The sequence below is a fragment of the Salvelinus alpinus genome, chromosome 10, assembly GCF_045679555.1.
Source record: "Salvelinus alpinus chromosome 10, SLU_Salpinus.1, whole genome shotgun sequence".
Lineage (NCBI taxonomy): Eukaryota > Metazoa > Chordata > Actinopteri > Salmoniformes > Salmonidae > Salvelinus > Salvelinus alpinus.
The window spans coordinates 57,392,771-57,410,764 of record NC_092095.1 but is presented as its reverse complement, the minus strand read 5'-3'; the positions used below and the strand labels follow the sequence as shown (position 1 = coordinate 57,410,764).

Here is a 17,994-nt window from a genome sequence, read left to right as displayed (position 1 = left end):
AAAAATCAATTTTCATAATTCATTGCTCGAAATTCGATTTTTGAGCATAGGCCTATTTATTTCTGCAACAAAAAAATGTAAACAAAGTTATAATGCCTCCTAAAGAGGTGGTTGACATGGGGAAAAGAGGGGCGTCTAGCTGGCTGGCTATTGGCTTGTGTGGATATATTAGTACATGGTGGTTATCTAGTGTAGACTACCTGCGTTGCTGCTGCCCTGGCACACATGTAAAACTCCCGACTGAGGAAGGGGTGGAGCTGGGTCGGAGGGTCATTGATGCAGCCTCTCCTCTCTACGTATTTCTGTCTCTCTCTGCTGCTCGTATCAGCCAATCAGACCGAATATTGATGATGATGTAACTCAAGTATTATAATCAAATGTTCTGGTGTTGTGGCATTACTGTTGATATTTAAACTAGGACACGAGCTACACACTCGACCAGCGAAAGCATCTCCAGCTATTCATGTTTGGATACCGGGTGTGTCAGTCTCCGTACCGGGCAGACAGGGAAACAGGCGCAACCCGGGAGTGCTCAAGCTCCGCACAGCGCAGACCAACAGGCGCAACCAATGGACAGGGTAGGGGGTGGTGAACTTGACGTCATCACGACGACTTGCGGGCAGTGGGATTAGAACAACAACCACAAAAACGGTATACAAATATATACAGTGGGGAGAACAAGTATTTGATACACTGTCAATTTTGTAGGTTTTCCTACTTACAAAGCATGTCGAGGTCTGTAATTTTTATCATAGGTACACTTCAACTGTGAGAGATGGAATCTAAAACAAAAATCCAGAAAATCACATTATATGATTTTTAAGTAATTAATTTGCATTTTATTGCATGACATAAGTATTTGATCACCTACCAACCAGTAAGAATTCCGGCTCTCACAGACCTGTTAGTTTTTCTTTGAGAAGCCCTCCTGTTCTCCACTCATTACCTGTATTAACTCCACCTGTTTGAACTCGTTACCTGTATAAAAGACACCTGTCCACACACTCAATCAAACAGACTCCAACCTCTCCACAATGGCCAAGACCAGAGAGCTGTGTAAGGACATCAGGGATAAAATTGTAGACCTGCACAAGGCTGGGATGGGCTACAGGACAATAGAAAAACAGCTTGGTGAGAAGGCAACAACTGTTGGCGCAATTATTAGAAAATGGAAGGAGTTCAAGATGACGGTCAATCACCCTCGGTCTGGGGCTCCATGCAAGATCTCACCTCGTGGGGCATCAATGATCATGAAGAAGGTGAGGGATCAGCCCAGAACTACACGGCAGGACCTGGTCAATGACCTGAAGAGAGCTGGGACCACAGTCTCAAAGAAAACCATTAGTAACACACTACGCCGTCATGGATTAAAATCCTGCAGTGCACGCAAGGTCCCCCTGCTCAAGCCAGTGCATGTCCAGGCCCGTCTGAAGTTTGCCAATGACCATCTGGATGATCCAGAGGAGGAATGGGAGAAGGTCATGTGGTCTGATGAGACAAAAATAGAGCTTTTTGGTCTAAACTCCACTCGCCGTGTTTGGAGGAAGAAGAAGGATGAGTACAACCCCAAGAACACCATCCCAACCGTGAAGCATGGAGGTGGAAACATCATTCTTTGGGGATGCTTTTCTGCAAAGGGGACAGGACGACTGCACTGTATTGAGGGGAGGATGGATGGGGCCATGTATCGCGAGATCTTGGCCAACAACCTCCTTCCCTCAGTAAGAGCATTGAAGATGGGTCGTGGCTGGGTCTTCCAGCATGACAACGACCCGAAACACACAGCCAGGGCAACTAAGGAGTGGCTCCGTAAGAAGCATTTCAAGGTCCTGGAGTGGCCTAGACAGTCTCCAGACCTGAACCCAATAGAAAATCTTTGGAGGGAGCTGAAAGTCTGTATTGCCCAGCGACAGCCCCGAAACCTGAAGGATCTGGAGAAGGTCTGTATGGAGGAGTGGGCCAAAATCCCTGCTGCAGTGTGTGCAAACCTGGTCAAGAACTACAGGAAACGTATGAACGCTGTAATTGCAAACAAAGGTTTCTGTACCAAATATTAAGTTCTGCTTTTCTGATGTATCAAATACTTATGTCATGCAATAAAATGCAAATTAAATACTTAAAAATTATACAATGTGATTTTCTGGATTTTTGTTTTAGATTCTGTCTCTCACAGTTGAAGTGTACCTATGATTAAAATTACAGACCTCTACATGCTTTGTAATTAGGAAAACCTGCAAAATCGGCGGTGTATCAAATACTTGTTCTCCCCACTGTATATATATAAATATATATATATATACACTGCTCAAAAAAATAAAGGGAACACTTAAACAACACAATGTAACTCCAAGTCAATCACACTTCTGTGAAATCAAACTGTCCACTTAGGAAGCAACACTGATTGACAATAAATTTCACATGCTGTTGTGCAAATGGAATAGACAAAAGGTGGAAATTATAGGCAATTAGCAAGACACCCCCAATAAAGGAGTGGTTCTGCAGGTGGTGACCACAGACCACTTCTCAGTTCCTATGCTTCCTGGCTGATGTTTTAGTCACGTTTGAATGCTGGCGGTGCTTTCACTCTAGTGGTAGCATGAGACGGAGTCTACAACCCACACAAGTGGCTCAGGTAGTGCAGCTCATCCAGGATGGCACATCAATGCGAGCTGTGGCAAGAAGGTTTGCTGTGTCTGTCAGCGTAGTGTCCAGAGCATGGAGGCGCTACCAGGAGACAGGCCAGTACATCAGGAGACGTGGAGGAGGCCGTAGGAGGGCAACAACCCAGCAGCAGGACCGCTACCTCCGCCTTTGTGCAAGGAGGAGCACTGCCAGAGCCCTGCAAAATGACCTCCAGCAGGCCACAAATGTGCAAATTATGAAGATAGGTCTATGACATTGTTTATTAAGATAGGTCTATGACATTGTTTATGAAGATAGGTCTATGACATTGTTAATTAAGATAGGTCTATGAAATTGTTTATTAAGATAGGTCTATGACATTGTTTATTAAGATAGGTCTATGACATTGTTTAATAAGATAGGTCTATGACATTGTTTATTAAGATAAGTCTATGACATTGTTTATGAAGATAGGTCTATGACATTGTTTATTAAGATAGGTCTATGACATTGTTTATGAAGATAGGTCTATGACATTGTTAATTAAGATAGGTCTATGAAATTGTTTATTAAGATAGGTCTATGACATTGTTTATTAAGATAGGTCTATGACATTGTTTAATAAGATAGGTCTATGACATTGTTTATTAAGATAGGTCTATGACATTGTTTATGAAGATAGGTCTATGACATTGTTTATTAAGATAGGTCTATGACATTGTATATTAAGATAGGTCTATGACATTGTTTATGAAGATAGGTCTATGACATTGTATATTAAGATAGGTCTATGACATTGTTTATTAAGATAGGTCTATGACATTGTTTATGAAGATAGGTCTATGACATTGTATATTAAGATAGGTCTATGACATTGTTTATTAAGATAGGTCTATGACATTGTTTACGAAGACAGGTCTATGACATTGTATATTAAGATAGGTCTATGACATTGTTCATTAAGATAGGTCTATGACATTGTTTATGAAGATAGGTCTATGACATTGTATATTAAGATAGGTCTATGACAGGTTGTGTGTGTGAGGGTGTGTGTGTGTGTGTGTGTGTGTGTGTGTGTGTGTGTGTGTGTGTGTGTGTGTGTGTGTGTGTGTGTGTGTGTGTGTGTGTGTGTGTGTGTGTGTGTGTGTGTGTGTGTGTGTGAGTGTGTGAGGTTGTGTGTGTGAGCGTGTGGAGTGGGTGTGCATGCATACAGATGTACAGTAGGATCTAAATATAATCACCCTGTTGCAGGAGAACTTTCAAACGTGTAGTGTATTTGAGGTTTGTGTGTGTGTGTGTGTGTGTGTGTCTGTGTGTGTGTGTGTGTGTGTGTGTGTGTGTGTGTGTGTGTGTGTGTGTGTGTGTGTGTGTGTGTGTGTGTGTGTGTGTGTGTGTGTGTGTGTGTATGTGTGTGTGTGTGTGTTTGTCTTTAAAAGACCAGCACTTGGCAACAGTGCCTCCATTCATTCATAATCAGGGTTTGAGGATTAAATGTGATTACATTCAGGGAGACTAAATTAGCTTTTTAATGTTCTAGTCTTCTATTTCTACAGTGAGGAAGGGAAGAATGAGAGGAAATGAAAGAGTGCTGGATGGACAGATCATAATGGAGGAGAGTTAGTTCTCAACAAACAGTGACATCTAATCATGTGATCTGCCCAAGAACAACTCCAAACCTTAGTTACAGACATAGAGATGGATAGACGACTCATCTTTGTATCTGTGCCATTATATAGCATCTGTGGCAGCATTGGCAGCGCTATTCTCCATTTTGAAGATAGTACATTTTTTCTTCACGATTGGCTGATCCTGATGTCTCGGTTGGACTCCAACAGGGTCACCAGGAGGGATCAGCCAATGAAGTTGGAAGTCCCACCCAGTTGATTACATTAAAATGCTGGAAGTCCTCAATTGTGCAACACAATGTAATACGGCCCATCTCTATCGTACTCTATGGTTACAGGATGTAATGGCACCCTATTCCCTATAGTGCACTTTTTTGGGACACACACATGGCTGTTTATAGACTAGCCAAAGCACCTGGAATGATACTGATGATGAAAGAAGCACTTTTTATCTCCTTCTCTCCATCCTCCCCTCTCCCCTCCTCTCCTCCATCTTCTCCTCTCCCCTCCTCTCCTCCATCCTCTCCTCTCCTCTCCTCTCCTCTCCTCTCCTCTCCTCTCCTCTCCTCTCCTCTCCTCTCCTCTCCTCTCCCCTCCACTCCTCCATCCTCTCCTCTCCTCTCCTCTCCTCTCCTCTCCTCTCCTCTCCTCTCCTCTCCTCTCCTCTCCTCTCCTCTCCTCTCCTCCATCCTCTCCACTTTCCTCTTCTCCTCTCCTCCATCCTCTCCTCCCCTCCATCCTCTCTTCTCCCCTCCTCTCCTCCATCCTCTCTACTTTCCTATTCTCCTCTCCTCTCCTCTCCTCTCCTCTCCTCTCCTCTCCACTCTCCTCTCCTCTCCTCTCCTCTCCTCTCCTCTCCTCTCCTCTCCTCTCCTCTCCTCTCCACTTTCCTCTTCACCTCTCCTCTCCTCCATCCTCTCCACTCCTCCATCCTCTCCACTTTCCTCTTCTCTCCCCTCCTCTCCTCCATCCTCTCCACTTTCCTCTTCTCCTCTTCTCTCCCCTCCTCTCCCCCATCCTCTCCACGTTCCTATTCTCCTCTCCTCTACTTTACTCTCCTCCATCCTCTCCACTTTGCTCATATCTCCTCTCCTTCATCCTCATCTCCACTCTCCACCTCTCCTCCATCCTCTCCACTCTCCACCTCTCCTCCATCCTCTCCACTTTGCTCATATCTCCTCCTCTCCTTCATCCTCATCTCCACTCTCCACCTCTCCTCCATCCTCTCCACTTTCCTCTTATACTCTCCTTTCCTTCATCCTCTCCACTTTCCTCCTCTCCTCTCCTCTCCACTTTCCTCTTGTACTCTCCTTTCCTTCATCCTCTCCACTTTCCTCCTCTCACCTCCCCTCCTTTCCTCCATCCTCTCCACTTTCCTCTTATACTCTCCTTTCCTTCATCCTCTCCACTTTCCTCCTCTCACCTCCCCTCCTTTCCTCCATCCTCTCCACTTTCCTCTTATACTCTCCTTTCCTTCATCCTCTCCACTTTCCTCCTCTCCTCTCCTCTCCACTTTCCTCTTGTACTCTCCTTTCCTTCATCCTCTCCACTTTCCTCCTCTCACCTCCCCTCCTTTCCTCCATCCTCTCCACTTTCCTCTTATACTCTCCTTTCCTTCATCCTCTCCACTTTCCTCCTCTCCTCTCCTCTCCACTTTCCTCTTGTACTCTCCTTTCCTTCATCCTCTCCACTTTCCTCCTCTCACCTCCCCTCCTTTCCTCCATCCTCTCCATATTCCTTCTCTCCTCCATCTTCTCCCCTCATCTTCCCTTCCCCTCCATCCTCTCCACTCCTCCCTACACCCTCTCCTCCGTCAGTGTGATTTATTTGTTCAGGTCATTCTATCATTGTAATTATCTAAAGTACATTAGGAGGAATTATCACTCTCATCTGCCAAGTCACACACTTCTGGGTGTGTAGGTCTGTACATTCACATTCACACGCACACACACAAATACAGACAGACATACAGACACACAGACAGACAGATAGACAGTCTTAAAAGAACCACCCATTCGCATGTATCCGTTAGCTTGCTAGCGCTAAGTGCCTCGCTCTCTCTTCTCCTCCACCTCCTCATATCCTCCCTCTCTGCTCCCCTCCTCCTCTCTCCTCCCTCTCTCTTCTCCTCCTCATCATATCCTCCCTCTCTGTTCCCCTCCTCCTCATCTCCTCCCTCTCTCTTCCCCTCCTCCTCATATTCTCCCTCTCTGCTCCCCTCCTCCTCATCTCCTCCCTCTCTCTTCCCCTCCTCCTCATATTCTCCCTCTCTGTTCCCCTCCTCCTCTGATCCTCCCTCTCTCTTCCCCTCCTCCTCATATCCTCCCTCTCTGTTCCCCTCCTCCTTTGCACCTCCCTCTCTCTTCCCCTCCTCCTCATATTCTCCCTCTCTGTTCCCCTCCTCCCTCTCTCTTCCCCTCCTCCTCATCTCCTCCCTCTCTCTTCCCCTCCTCCTCATATCCTCCCTCTCTGTTCCCCTCCTCCTCTTCTCCTCCCTCTCTCTTCTCCTCCTCCTCCTCCTCCTCCTCCTCCTCCTCCTCCTCCTCCTCATCTCCTCCCTCTCATCCCCTCCTCCTCATCTCCTCCCTCTCGTCCTCTCCTCATCATCTTCTCCCTCTCTCTTCCCCTCCTCCTCATCTCCTCCCTCTCGTCCCCATCTCCTCCCTCTCTCATCCCCTCCTCCTCATCTCCTCCCTCTCGTCCCCTCCTCATCATCTCCTCCCTCTCTTCCCCTCCCTCTCTTCCTCATCTCCTCCCTCTTCTGTGGCCAGAACTAGACAGAGTTCAGTTCTGATTTGGTTCACTTTTCCAATAGCATGACAGATTACACTCTATTCAGCCTAGTCCTCCCTCCTCTCCCCACTCTCTTTCTCTCTCTACCCCCCTCCCCCTCTCTCCCTTCCCCACACTCCTCCTTCTCTCTATCTCGCTGACTGGCTCTCTCTTTCTTTCTTCCTACCACAGTCTTTCTCTTGAGTCCTGAGCCTGTGTGTTTGTGTTTGTGTTTGTGTGTGTGTGTGTGTGTGTGTGTGTGTGTGTGTGTGTGTGTGTGTGTGTGTGTGTGTGTGTGTGTGTGTGTGTGTGTGTGTGTGTGTGTGTGTGTGTGTGTGTGTGTGTGTGTGTGTGTGTGTGTGTGTGTGTGTGTGTTGCAGTTGGCTGCTCAGCCGTAGAGAGGAGGATACGAGACGAGAGTGACTGACTGGCACACAGCTTAGGCTGCCACTAGGAATACTAACACACACACAACCGCTCCGTCTGTAAAGGTATGAAACTAATCACTCCATCTGTAAAGATATGAAACAAATCACTCAGTCTTTAAAGATATGAAACAAATCACTCCGTCTTTAAAGATATGGAACTAATCACTCCGTCTGTAAAGATATGGAACTAATCACTCCATCTGTAAAGATATGAAACAAATCACTCCGTCTTTAAAGATATGGAACTAATCACTCCGTCTGTAAAGATATGGACCTAATCACTCCGTCTGTAAAGATATGAACCTAATCACTCCATCTGTAAAGATATGGAACTAATCACTCCATCTGTAAAGATATGGAACTAATCACTCCATCTGTAAAGATATGAAACAAATCACTCAGTCTTTAAAGATATGAAACTAATCACTCCATCTGTAAAGATATGAAACAAATCACTCAGTCTTTAAAGATATGGAACTAATCACTCCGTCTGTAAAGATATGAAACAAATCACTCCGTCTTTAAAGATATGAACCTAATCACTCCATCTGTAAAGATATGGAACTAATCACTCCGTCTGTAAAGATATGAAACTAATCACTCCATCTGTAAAGATATGAAACAAATCACTCAGTCTTTAAAGATATGGAACTAATCACTCCGTCTGTAAAGATATGGAACTAATCACTCCGTCTGTAAAGATAGGAGACTAATCACTCCGTCTGTAAAGATATGAAACAAATCACTCTGTCTTTAAAGATATGAGACTAATCACTCAGTCTTTAAAGATATGAAACAAATCACTCCGTCTTTAAAGATATGGAACTAATCACTCCGTCTGTAAAGATATGGAACTAATCACTCCATCTGTAAAGATATGGAACTAATCACTCCATCTGTAAAGATATGAAACAAATCACTCAGTCTTTAAAGATATGAAACTAATCACTCCATCTGTAAAGATATGAAACAAATCACTCAGTCTTTAAAGATATGGAACTAATCACTCCATCTGTAAAGATATGAAACAAATCACTCCGTCTTTAAAGATATGGAACTAATCACTCCGTCTGTAAAGATATGGACCTAATCACTCCGTCTGTAAAGATATGAACCTAATCACTCCATCTGTAAAGATATGGAACTAATCACTCCATCTGTAAAGATATGGAACTAATCACTCCATCTGTAAAGATATGAAACAAATCACTCAGTCTTTAAAGATATGAAACTAATCACTCCATCTGTAAAGATATGAAACAAATCACTCAGTCTTTAAAGATATGGAACTAATCACTCCGTCTGTAAAGATATGAAACAAATCACTCCGTCTTTAAAGATATGAACCTAATCACTCCATCTGTAAAGATATGGAACTAATCACTCCGTCTGTAAAGATATGAAACTAATCACTCCATCTGTAAAGATATGAAACAAATCACTCAGTCTTTAAAGATATGGAACTAATCACTCTGTCTGTAAAGATATGGAACTAATCACTCCGTCTGTAAAGATAGGAGACTAATCACTCCGTCTGTAAAGATATGAAACAAATCACTCTGTCTTTAAAGATATGAGACTAATCACTCCGTCTGTAAAGATATGAAACAAATCACTCCGTCTTTAAAGATATGGAACTAATCACTCCGTCTGTAAAGATATGAGACTAATCACTCCGTCTTTAAAGATATGGAACTAATCACTCCGTCTGTAAAGATATGTAACTAATCACTCCGTCTGTAAAGATATGGAACTAATCACTCCGTCTGTAAAGATATGGAACTAATCACTCCGTCTGTAAAGATATGGAACTAATCACTCCGTCTGTAAAGATATGGAACTAATCACTCCGTCTGTGAAGATATGGAACTAATCACTCCGTCTTTAAAGATATGGAACTAATCACTCCGTCTGGAAAGATATGGAACTAATCACTACGTCTGTAAAGATATGGAACTAATCACTCCGTCTGTAAAGATTTGGAACTAATCACTCCGTCTTTAAAGATATGGAACTAATCACTCCGTCTGTAAAGATATGAAACTAATCACTCCGTCTGTAAAGATATGGAACTAATCACTCCGTCTGTAAAGATATGGAACTAATCACTCCGTCTTTAAAGATATGAAACTAATCACTCCGTCTGTAAAGATATGGAACTAATCACTCCGTCTGTAAAGATATGAAACAAATCACTCCGTCTTTAAAGATATGGAACTAATCACTCCGTCTGTAAAGATATGAAACAAATCACTCCTTTAAAGATATGGAACTAATCACTCCGTCTGTAAAGATATGGAACTAATCTCTCCGTCTGTAAAGATATGAAACAAATCACTCCTTTAAAGATATGGAACTAATCACTCCATCTGTAAAGATATGGAACTAATCACTCCGTCTGTAAAGATATGGAACTAATCACTCCGTCTGTAAAGATATGGAACTAATCACTCCGTCTTTAAAGATATGAGACTAATCACTCCGTCTGTAAAGATATGGAACTAATCACTCCGTCTTTAAAGATATGAAACTAATCACTCCGTCTGTAAAGATATGGAACTAATCACTCCGTCTGTAAAGATATGAAACAAATCACTCCGTCTTTAAAGATATGGAACTAATCACTCCGTCTGTAAAGATATGAAACAAATCACTCCTTTAAAGATATGGAACTAATCACTCCGTCTGTAAAGATATGGAACTAATCTCTCCGTCTGTAAAGATATGAAACAAATCACTCCTTTAAAGATATGGAACTAATCACTCCATCTGTAAAGATATGGAACTAATCACTCCGTCTGTAAAGATATGGAACTAATCACTCCGTCTGTAAAGATATGGAACTAATCACTCCGTCTTTAAAGATATGAGACTAATCACTCCGTCTGTAAAGATATGGAACTAATCACTCCGTCTGTAAAGATATGGAACTAATCACTCCGTCTGTAAAGATATGAAACAAATCACTCCGTCTGTAAAGATGTGAAACTAATCACTCCATCTGTAAAGATATGAAACAAATCACTCTGTCTTTAAAGATATGAGACTAATCACTCCGTCTGTTAAGATATGAAACAAATCACTCCGTCTTTAAAGATATGGAACTAATCACTCCGTCTGTAAAGATATGGAACTAATCACTCCGTCTGTAAAGATATGAAACTAATCACTCCGTCTGTAAAGATGTGAAACTAATCACTCCATCTGTAAAGATATGGAACTAATCACTCCGTCTGTAAAGATATGGAACTAATCACTCCATCTGTAAATATATGAAACTCATCACTCCGTCTGTAAAGATATGAAACGAATCACTCCGTCTGTAAAGAAATGAAACGAATCACTCCATCTGTAAAGATATGAAACTAATCACTCCGTCTGTAAAGATATGAAAATCATCACTCTTACTGGTTCTAGGTCCTCCAGTAAAAGGTTCCTATACCTTAGCTCTGAATGGTCCTAGGTCCCATCTTAGCTCTGAGTGGTTCTTGGTCCTACATTGTCTCTGAGCAGTTCTAGATCCTACCTTAACTCTGAGTGGTTCTAGATCCTACCTTAACTCTGAGTGGGTCTAGATCCTACCTTAACTCTGAGTGGTTCTAGATCCTACCTTAACTCTGAGTGGGTCTAGATCCTACCTTAACTCTGAGTGGGTCTAGATCCTACCTTAACTCTGAGTGGGTCTAGATCCTACCTTAACTCTGAGTGGGTCTAGGTCCTACCTTAACTCTGAGTGGTTCTAGGTCCTACCTTAACTCTGAGTGGTTCTAGGTCCTACCTTAACTCTGAGTGGTTCTAGGTCTTACCTTAACTCTGAGTGGTTCTAGATCCTCCAGTAGTGATATAAAAGGTATTTCCAGGAAGGAGGACAGGAAGTCGATGTGGATGAGCTCCTCTGGTGAACGAGGGAAGGCCAGGACACCTGTCACCCCTCGCACAACCAGCTCCTGACACACACACCTGGACAAGGAGACAGGGTCGCCACCAGACGGGGACCGAGACACCACCTCCAGACAGGGAAGGAAGAGAGTGTCTGACATTACACCCTATTCCCTACAAGCACCCTATCCCATACAAGTGTAGGGATTAGGGTGTCATTTCAGACGCAATCTAACTGACTGAATGGCTAGTTGACATTAATTATGGATGGATGATCCACATGAGAGCATTACAGAGACATGAACTCTTTTATGAATGAACTAATGAATGAATGAATGATCCTGTTACCTCCAGGGTGAGGTTGTAGGGCAGAAGAGGCGGGTTGCCTTCTCCAGCCCGGTGCTTCAGGCTGGTCAACGCTCTGTTCAGAGCGTTCTGTACCCTGGCTGGTTGTACGGTGGGAAGCAGAGCACCGAGACGAACCGTGTGTCCGATCCGAGCCAGGATGTGACATGGCTGGGGGTGGGAGAGGCACGGGTCGGGATGGAAAACGAAGCCATGGAGGAAAACCAACAGCGGGAGAAATCTCCCGGTGAAAAAAGGAGATGGGCGAATTCTCCTGGGTATAAAGTAGTTGCACATCCATCGACCAAGTAGACACAAATACTCCATTGTGTTGCTTCGAAAGAAAAGCGAGTAGAGAAGAGGAGAGGAGAGAATAGAAAAGAAGAGGAGGGGAGAGAATAAGAGAGAAGACGAGGAAGCATCGCTCGGTTTCTTTTTCTCACTCGTGGCTTGTCTTGGAGTTGTTTTGTTTTAAATACTGAAGTCCACCTGATGTTGTTGTTTTCTCTCTTTAAGTTGAAACAAACAAAGAAAAGACACGCTGTAAATATTATATAATAAAGGAAGAGAGGAGAAACGTCCGCACGTCAGGAAAACAGAATTTTCTCTCCCTTTCCCCGTCTTTTTTTCCGTTTCCCCCTCTTTCCTTGGACTTGTTATTTTCCTGCATTACGCTGGTATTGCAATCCGGTTGCTGCCTCTCTGTTTCTTTTTATAAGTTAGGCTACTCATAAATAAATAATAAGGAAGGCAGAGGAACGCTTGATATCAACGGAGGACGAGAGGGGAGCGCGTGCAACTGAGAACAGTCGGCCCGCTCTGTCAGTCTGTGACAGCGCGGGTTGAAGACAGACCAGCTGCCCGCGCGCACGCGCGTGAGTGTTTGTGTGGCAGTACAACCACATGAGATTTCTATCAGCGCTGTTATCTTCCCATTCGAAATGACAACACCACTTTTTGCTCCGGTATTTGATGTTCCCCACGTTTCATCTTGATGTCGATAGTAGCCTGCTGTTTTAGCCTGCAGCTTGCCGTCAAGCCCATTCAGTGCATTTTAGCCAAGGAACCATTAAGATCAGCATTCAATTGAATCCCCTTCACATTTTCACCCTCCTAATTCAGATTCTAAATCCACACAAAGTCTTTGATGTTTCATTCGGAAAATAGTCTACTGACTGATAAGGATTGTCCTCAATTCATTCAGGCTTTTTTCACTGGGCAAGTAGGGAGGGATAACAGAAAGGAAAAGGAGAAAGAGAGAAGGAGGGAGGGATGGAGGAAGGGATAGAGGGAGGGAAGGAGGCAGGGATACATGGAGGTAAAGAGGGAAGGAGGGAGGAATGGAGGAAGGGATAGAGGGAGGTAAAGAGGGAAGGAGGGATGAAGGGATAGAGGGAGGTAAAGAGGGAAGGAGGGAGGAATGGAGGCAGGGAGGAAGGGAGCAGAGAAAAAGTCATTTCCAGATGATAACAGATGGACACGTAGTTGTGCTCTATCTGGTGGGTGCTGTCCAAGGTGCTGAAATCCCCTGTAGCAGCCACAGTTTCAAATCAAATCAAATGTAATTTGTCACATGCACCGAATACAACAAGTGTAGACCTTACAGTGAAATGCTTACTTACAAGCCCTTAATCAACAATGCAGTTTTAAGAAAAATACATAAAAAAATAAGAAATAAAAGTAACAAATAATTAAAGAGCAGTAGTAAAATAAAAATAGCAAGGCTATATACAGGGGGTACTGGTACAGAGTCAATGTGTGGGGGCACCGGTTAGTCGAGGTAATTGAGGTAATATATACATGTGGGTAGAGTTATTAAAGTGACTTATGCATAGATAATAACAGGGCAATGAAAGTAGTCTGGGTAGCCATTTGAAATTAGCTGTTCAGTAGTGTTATGGCTTGGGGGTAGAGACTGTTTAGAATCCTCTTGGTCCTAGACTTGGCGCTCCAGTACCACTTGTCGTGCGGTAGCAAAGAGAACAGTCTATGACTAGGGTGGCTGGAGTCTATGACTAGGGTGGCTGGAAGCTTGGCCCCAGTAATGTACTGGGCCGTACACACTACCCTCTGTAGTGCCTTGTGGTCGGAGGCCATACCAGACAGTGATGCAACCAGTCAGAATGCTCTCGATGGTGCAGCTGTAGAACCTTTTGAGGATCTCAGGACCCATGCCAAATCTTTTCAGTTTCCTGAGGGTTAATAGGTTTTGTTGTGCCTTCTTCACAACTGTCTTGGTGTGCTTGGACCATGTAAGTTAGTTGGTGATGTGGACACCAAGGAACTTGAAGCTCTCAACCCGCTCCACTACAGCTCCATCGATGAGAATGGGGGCGTGCTCGGTCCTCCTTTTCCTGTAGTCCACAATCCTCTCCTTAGTCTTGATCACGTTGAGGGATAGGTTGTTATTCTGGTACCAGACGGCCAGGTCTCTGACCTCCTCCCTATAGGCTGTCTCATCGTTGTCGGTGATCAGGCCCTGTTGTGTCATCGGCAAACTTAATGATGGTGTTGGAGTCGTGCCTGGCCGTGCAGTCATGAGTGAACAGGGAGTACAGGAGGGGACTGAGCATGCACCCCTGAGGGGCCCCAGTGTTGAGGATCAGCGTGGCGGATGTGTTGTTACCTACTCTTACCACCTGGGGGCGGCCCGTCAGGAAGTCCAGTATCCAGTTGCAGAGGGAGGTGTTTAGTTCCAGGGTCCAAAGTTCAGTGTGTGTGTGTGTGTGTGTGTGTGTGTGTGTGTGTGTGTGTGTGTGTGTGTGTGTGTGTGTGTGTGTGTGTGTGTGTGTGTGTGTGTGTGTGTGTGTGTGTGTGTGTGTGTGTGTGTGTGTGTGTGTGTGTGTGTGTGTGTGTGTGTGTGTGTGCAGTTGAAGTCGGAAGTTTACATGCACCTTAGCCAAATACATTTAAACTCAGTTTTTCACAATTCCTGACATTTAATCCTAGTAAAAATTCTCTGTCTTAGGTCAGTTAGGATCACCACTTTATTTTAAGAATGTGAAATGTCAGAATAATAGTAGAGAGAATGATTTATTTCAGCTTTTATTTCTTTCATCACATTCAAATCAAATCAAATCAAATTTGTCACATACACATGGTTAGCAGATGTTAATGCGAGTGTAGCGAAATGCTTGTGCTTCTAGTTCTGACAATGCAGTAATAACCAACGAGTAATCTAACCTAACAGTTCCACAACTACTACCTTATACACACAAGTGTAAAGGGATAAGGAATATGTACATAAAGATATATGAATGAGTGATGGTACAGAACGGCATAGGCAAGATGCAGTAGATGGTACAGAGCACAGTATATACATATGAGATGAGTAATGTAGGGTATATAAACATAAAGTGGCATAGTTTAAAGTGGCTAGTGATACATGTATTACATAAAGATGGCAAGATGCATTAGATGATATAGAGTACAGTATATACATATACATATGAGATGAGTAATGTAGGGTATGTAAACATTATATTAAGTGGCATTGTTTAAAGTGGCTAGTGATACCCAGTGGGTCAGAAGTTTACATTACTTCTGGATCTGTTGTCACCTGGGACAAAAGCCGAGGTTGCCGTTAACAACCCACCCCACTATAAATCTATCTGTACTCACACAATCTACTGCATGTGTTCCTGTTCTCTGCTGCCAACAACCCTGTCCTCTCTTGATTAACATGTCTGATGTAGGGATTCATGGAAAGAATAGGGATTAAACATCAATCAAAAAGGCAATTAATATAGAAATGTATCTAAACAGGATTAACACGCGCACACACACACACACACACACACACACACACACACACACACACACACACACACACACACACACACACACACACACACACACACACACACACACACACACACACACACACACACACACACACACACACACATCCTTACACCTCCAGTACCCTCTGTCTCTCTATGTACTTGTGTGTGTGTGTGTGTGTGTGTGTGTGTGTGTGTGTGTGTGTGTGTGTGTGTGTGTGTGTGTGTGTGTGTGTGTGTGTGTGTGTGTGTGTGTGTGTGTGTGTGTGTGTGTGTGTGTGTGTGTGTGTGTGTGTGTGTGTGTGTGTGTGTGTGTGTGTGTGTGTGTGTGTGTGAATGTCAGTTAGCTTTGCACTGTCACAGTGCTAAAGCTGCTAATATCACCTCTTACCACACAACTAGTTAAAGAGCAGGAGGAAGGGAAGAGGCAGGGAGGATGAGGGAGAGGCAGGGAGAGATGAGGGAGAGGAAGGTGGAATAGAGGGTATAGAACCCAATGGTCAGAAGTAGTGCACTACACAGGGAACAGGGTACCATTTGGAATGCAGTGAGTTGATTTATGGTATGTGGATATAGTTTATGATAGAGGCTGCAGAGGTGTAGACTAGAGGTGCTGTATAGAGGACTGAGTGTCTAGAAACCTAATGAGCAGCAGAGTTCATCTCCCCTGTGTTGGAACACCTCATCCTCTCTGTTTACACACTGTCCAATAGAGACACTTACCTGACTGCAACACTACACTAATCTCTCTCTCTCTCTCTCTCTCTCTCTCTCTCTCTCTCTCTCTCTCTCTCTCTCTCTCTCTCTCTCTCTCTCTCTCTCTCTCTCTCTCTCTCTCTCTCTCTCTCTCTCTCTCTCTCTCTCTCTCTCTCTCTCTCTCTCTCTCTCTCTCTCTCATCTCCTTCTCATCCCTCTGTCTCTCTCTCTGTATCTCTCTCTCATCCCTCTGTCTCATCTCCTTCTCATCCCTCTGTCTCTCTCTCATCCCTCTGTCTCATCTCCCTCTCTCTCTCTCTCTCTCTCTCTCTCTCTCTCTCTCTCTCTCTCTCTCTCTCTCTCTCTCTCTCTCTCTCTCTCTCTCTCTCTCTCTCTCTCTCTCTCTCTCTCTCTCTCTCTCTCTTTCATCCCTCTGTCTCATCTCCTTCTCATCCCTCTGTCTCTCTCTCTGTATCTCTCTCTCATCCCTCTGTCTCATCTCCCTCTCATCCCTCTGTCTCTCTCTCATCCCTCTGTCTCATCTCCCTCTCATCCCTCTGTCTCTCTCTCTGTCTCTCTCTCTCTCATCCCTCTGTCTCATCTCCCTCTCATACCTCTGTCTCTCTCTCTCTCTGTCTCTCTCTCTCTCATCCCTCTGTCTCATCTCCCTCTCATCCCTCTGTCTCTCTCTCTGTATCTCAATTCAATTCAATTCAATTGACTTTATTGACATGGCAAGTTCATTATTACTTACATTGTCAAAGTATACATATCGAAAAATAAAAATCTAATATATATATGTATATATATACAAAATATATATATATTTATATATAAATAAATGGTGGAACCAACAGCAATAATAATAGTAGTAGTGGACATGGGATTACCATTAACAGCAACTACAACAACAATATTAATCAGAACAACAATACATTAAAGCAACAGTAGTAGACCAGTGTCAACATGACTTGAGAAGACATATGACCTGGTATGAAAGACAAAACAAAACTAAGCTAAATGGGAAATATTATCAACATTACTTTGCATTTTTCACTGGCTGTCCCTCAGGTTGTGGCAGGAGGACACATATTTGGCTGCCAAAACTGCACATTTTGGCTTTTCACCCAATAAATATTTGATTTTTTCTTCATCTTTTATAGTTTCAAATTCTTTGTATTGAATTATAATTTTGGGAAAGAAATATGCTCTTAGGTCTGAGTATTTGTCACAGTGTAGTAGGAAATGCACTTCTGTCTCTACCTCTCCCCTGGAGCAGAGTGAGCACAGCCTGTCCTCTCTGGGCAGCCAGGTTTGTCTGTGACGACCGGTCTCTATAGCCAGACTGTGCTCACTGAGTCTGTACCTAGTCAATGTTTTCCTCAGTTTTCTATCAGTCACAGTGGTCAGATAGTCTGCCACCATGTACTGTCTGTTTAGAGACAAATAGCATTGAAGTTTACTTTGATTTTTTGTGGTGTCTTTCCAATAGGTTATATATTTTTATTTTTGTTTTGTGATGATTTGGTTGGGCCAGATTTTCTGAGGGCTGTCCCGAGGCTCTATGGGGTTGGTTTGGGTTGGTGAACTGAGCCTCAGAACCAGCTGGCTGAGGGGACTCTTCTCTGGTTTCATCTCTTGACATTGTAGAGCTGTGTGATGGAATGTTTTGGGGTCACTTGTTTTTAGATGGTTGTAAAATTTGATGGCTCTTTTTTCTATTCGAATGAGGAGGGGGTATTGGCCCAATTCTGCCCTACATGCGTTATTTGGAGTTTTTCTTTGTACTTGCAAAACAGTCTTGCAAAACTCTGCATGCAATATTTCAATTTGATGTTTGTCCCT

The 17,994-nt window shown here is 43.6% G+C and overlaps 1 protein-coding gene across 1 annotated transcript in view; it reads right to left on the bottom strand.

Annotated features, from left to right (window-relative positions):
• Positions 1 to 12,500, bottom strand: part of LOC139532372 (glutamate receptor ionotropic, NMDA 3B-like) — a 73,872-nt gene extending 61,372 nt beyond the window's left edge. Inside the window, exons 1-2 of the mRNA XM_071329852.1 lie at positions 11,675 to 12,500; positions 11,254 to 11,454 (exon numbers count right to left, since the gene is read on the bottom strand). Of these exons, the coding sequence (XP_071185953.1) occupies positions 11,254 to 11,454; positions 11,675 to 11,998 (525 nt within the window). The 5' untranslated portion in view covers positions 11,999 to 12,500. The remainder of the gene's footprint in view (positions 1 to 11,253; positions 11,455 to 11,674) is intronic.
• Positions 12,501 to 17,994: the final 5,494 nt, after the last annotated feature.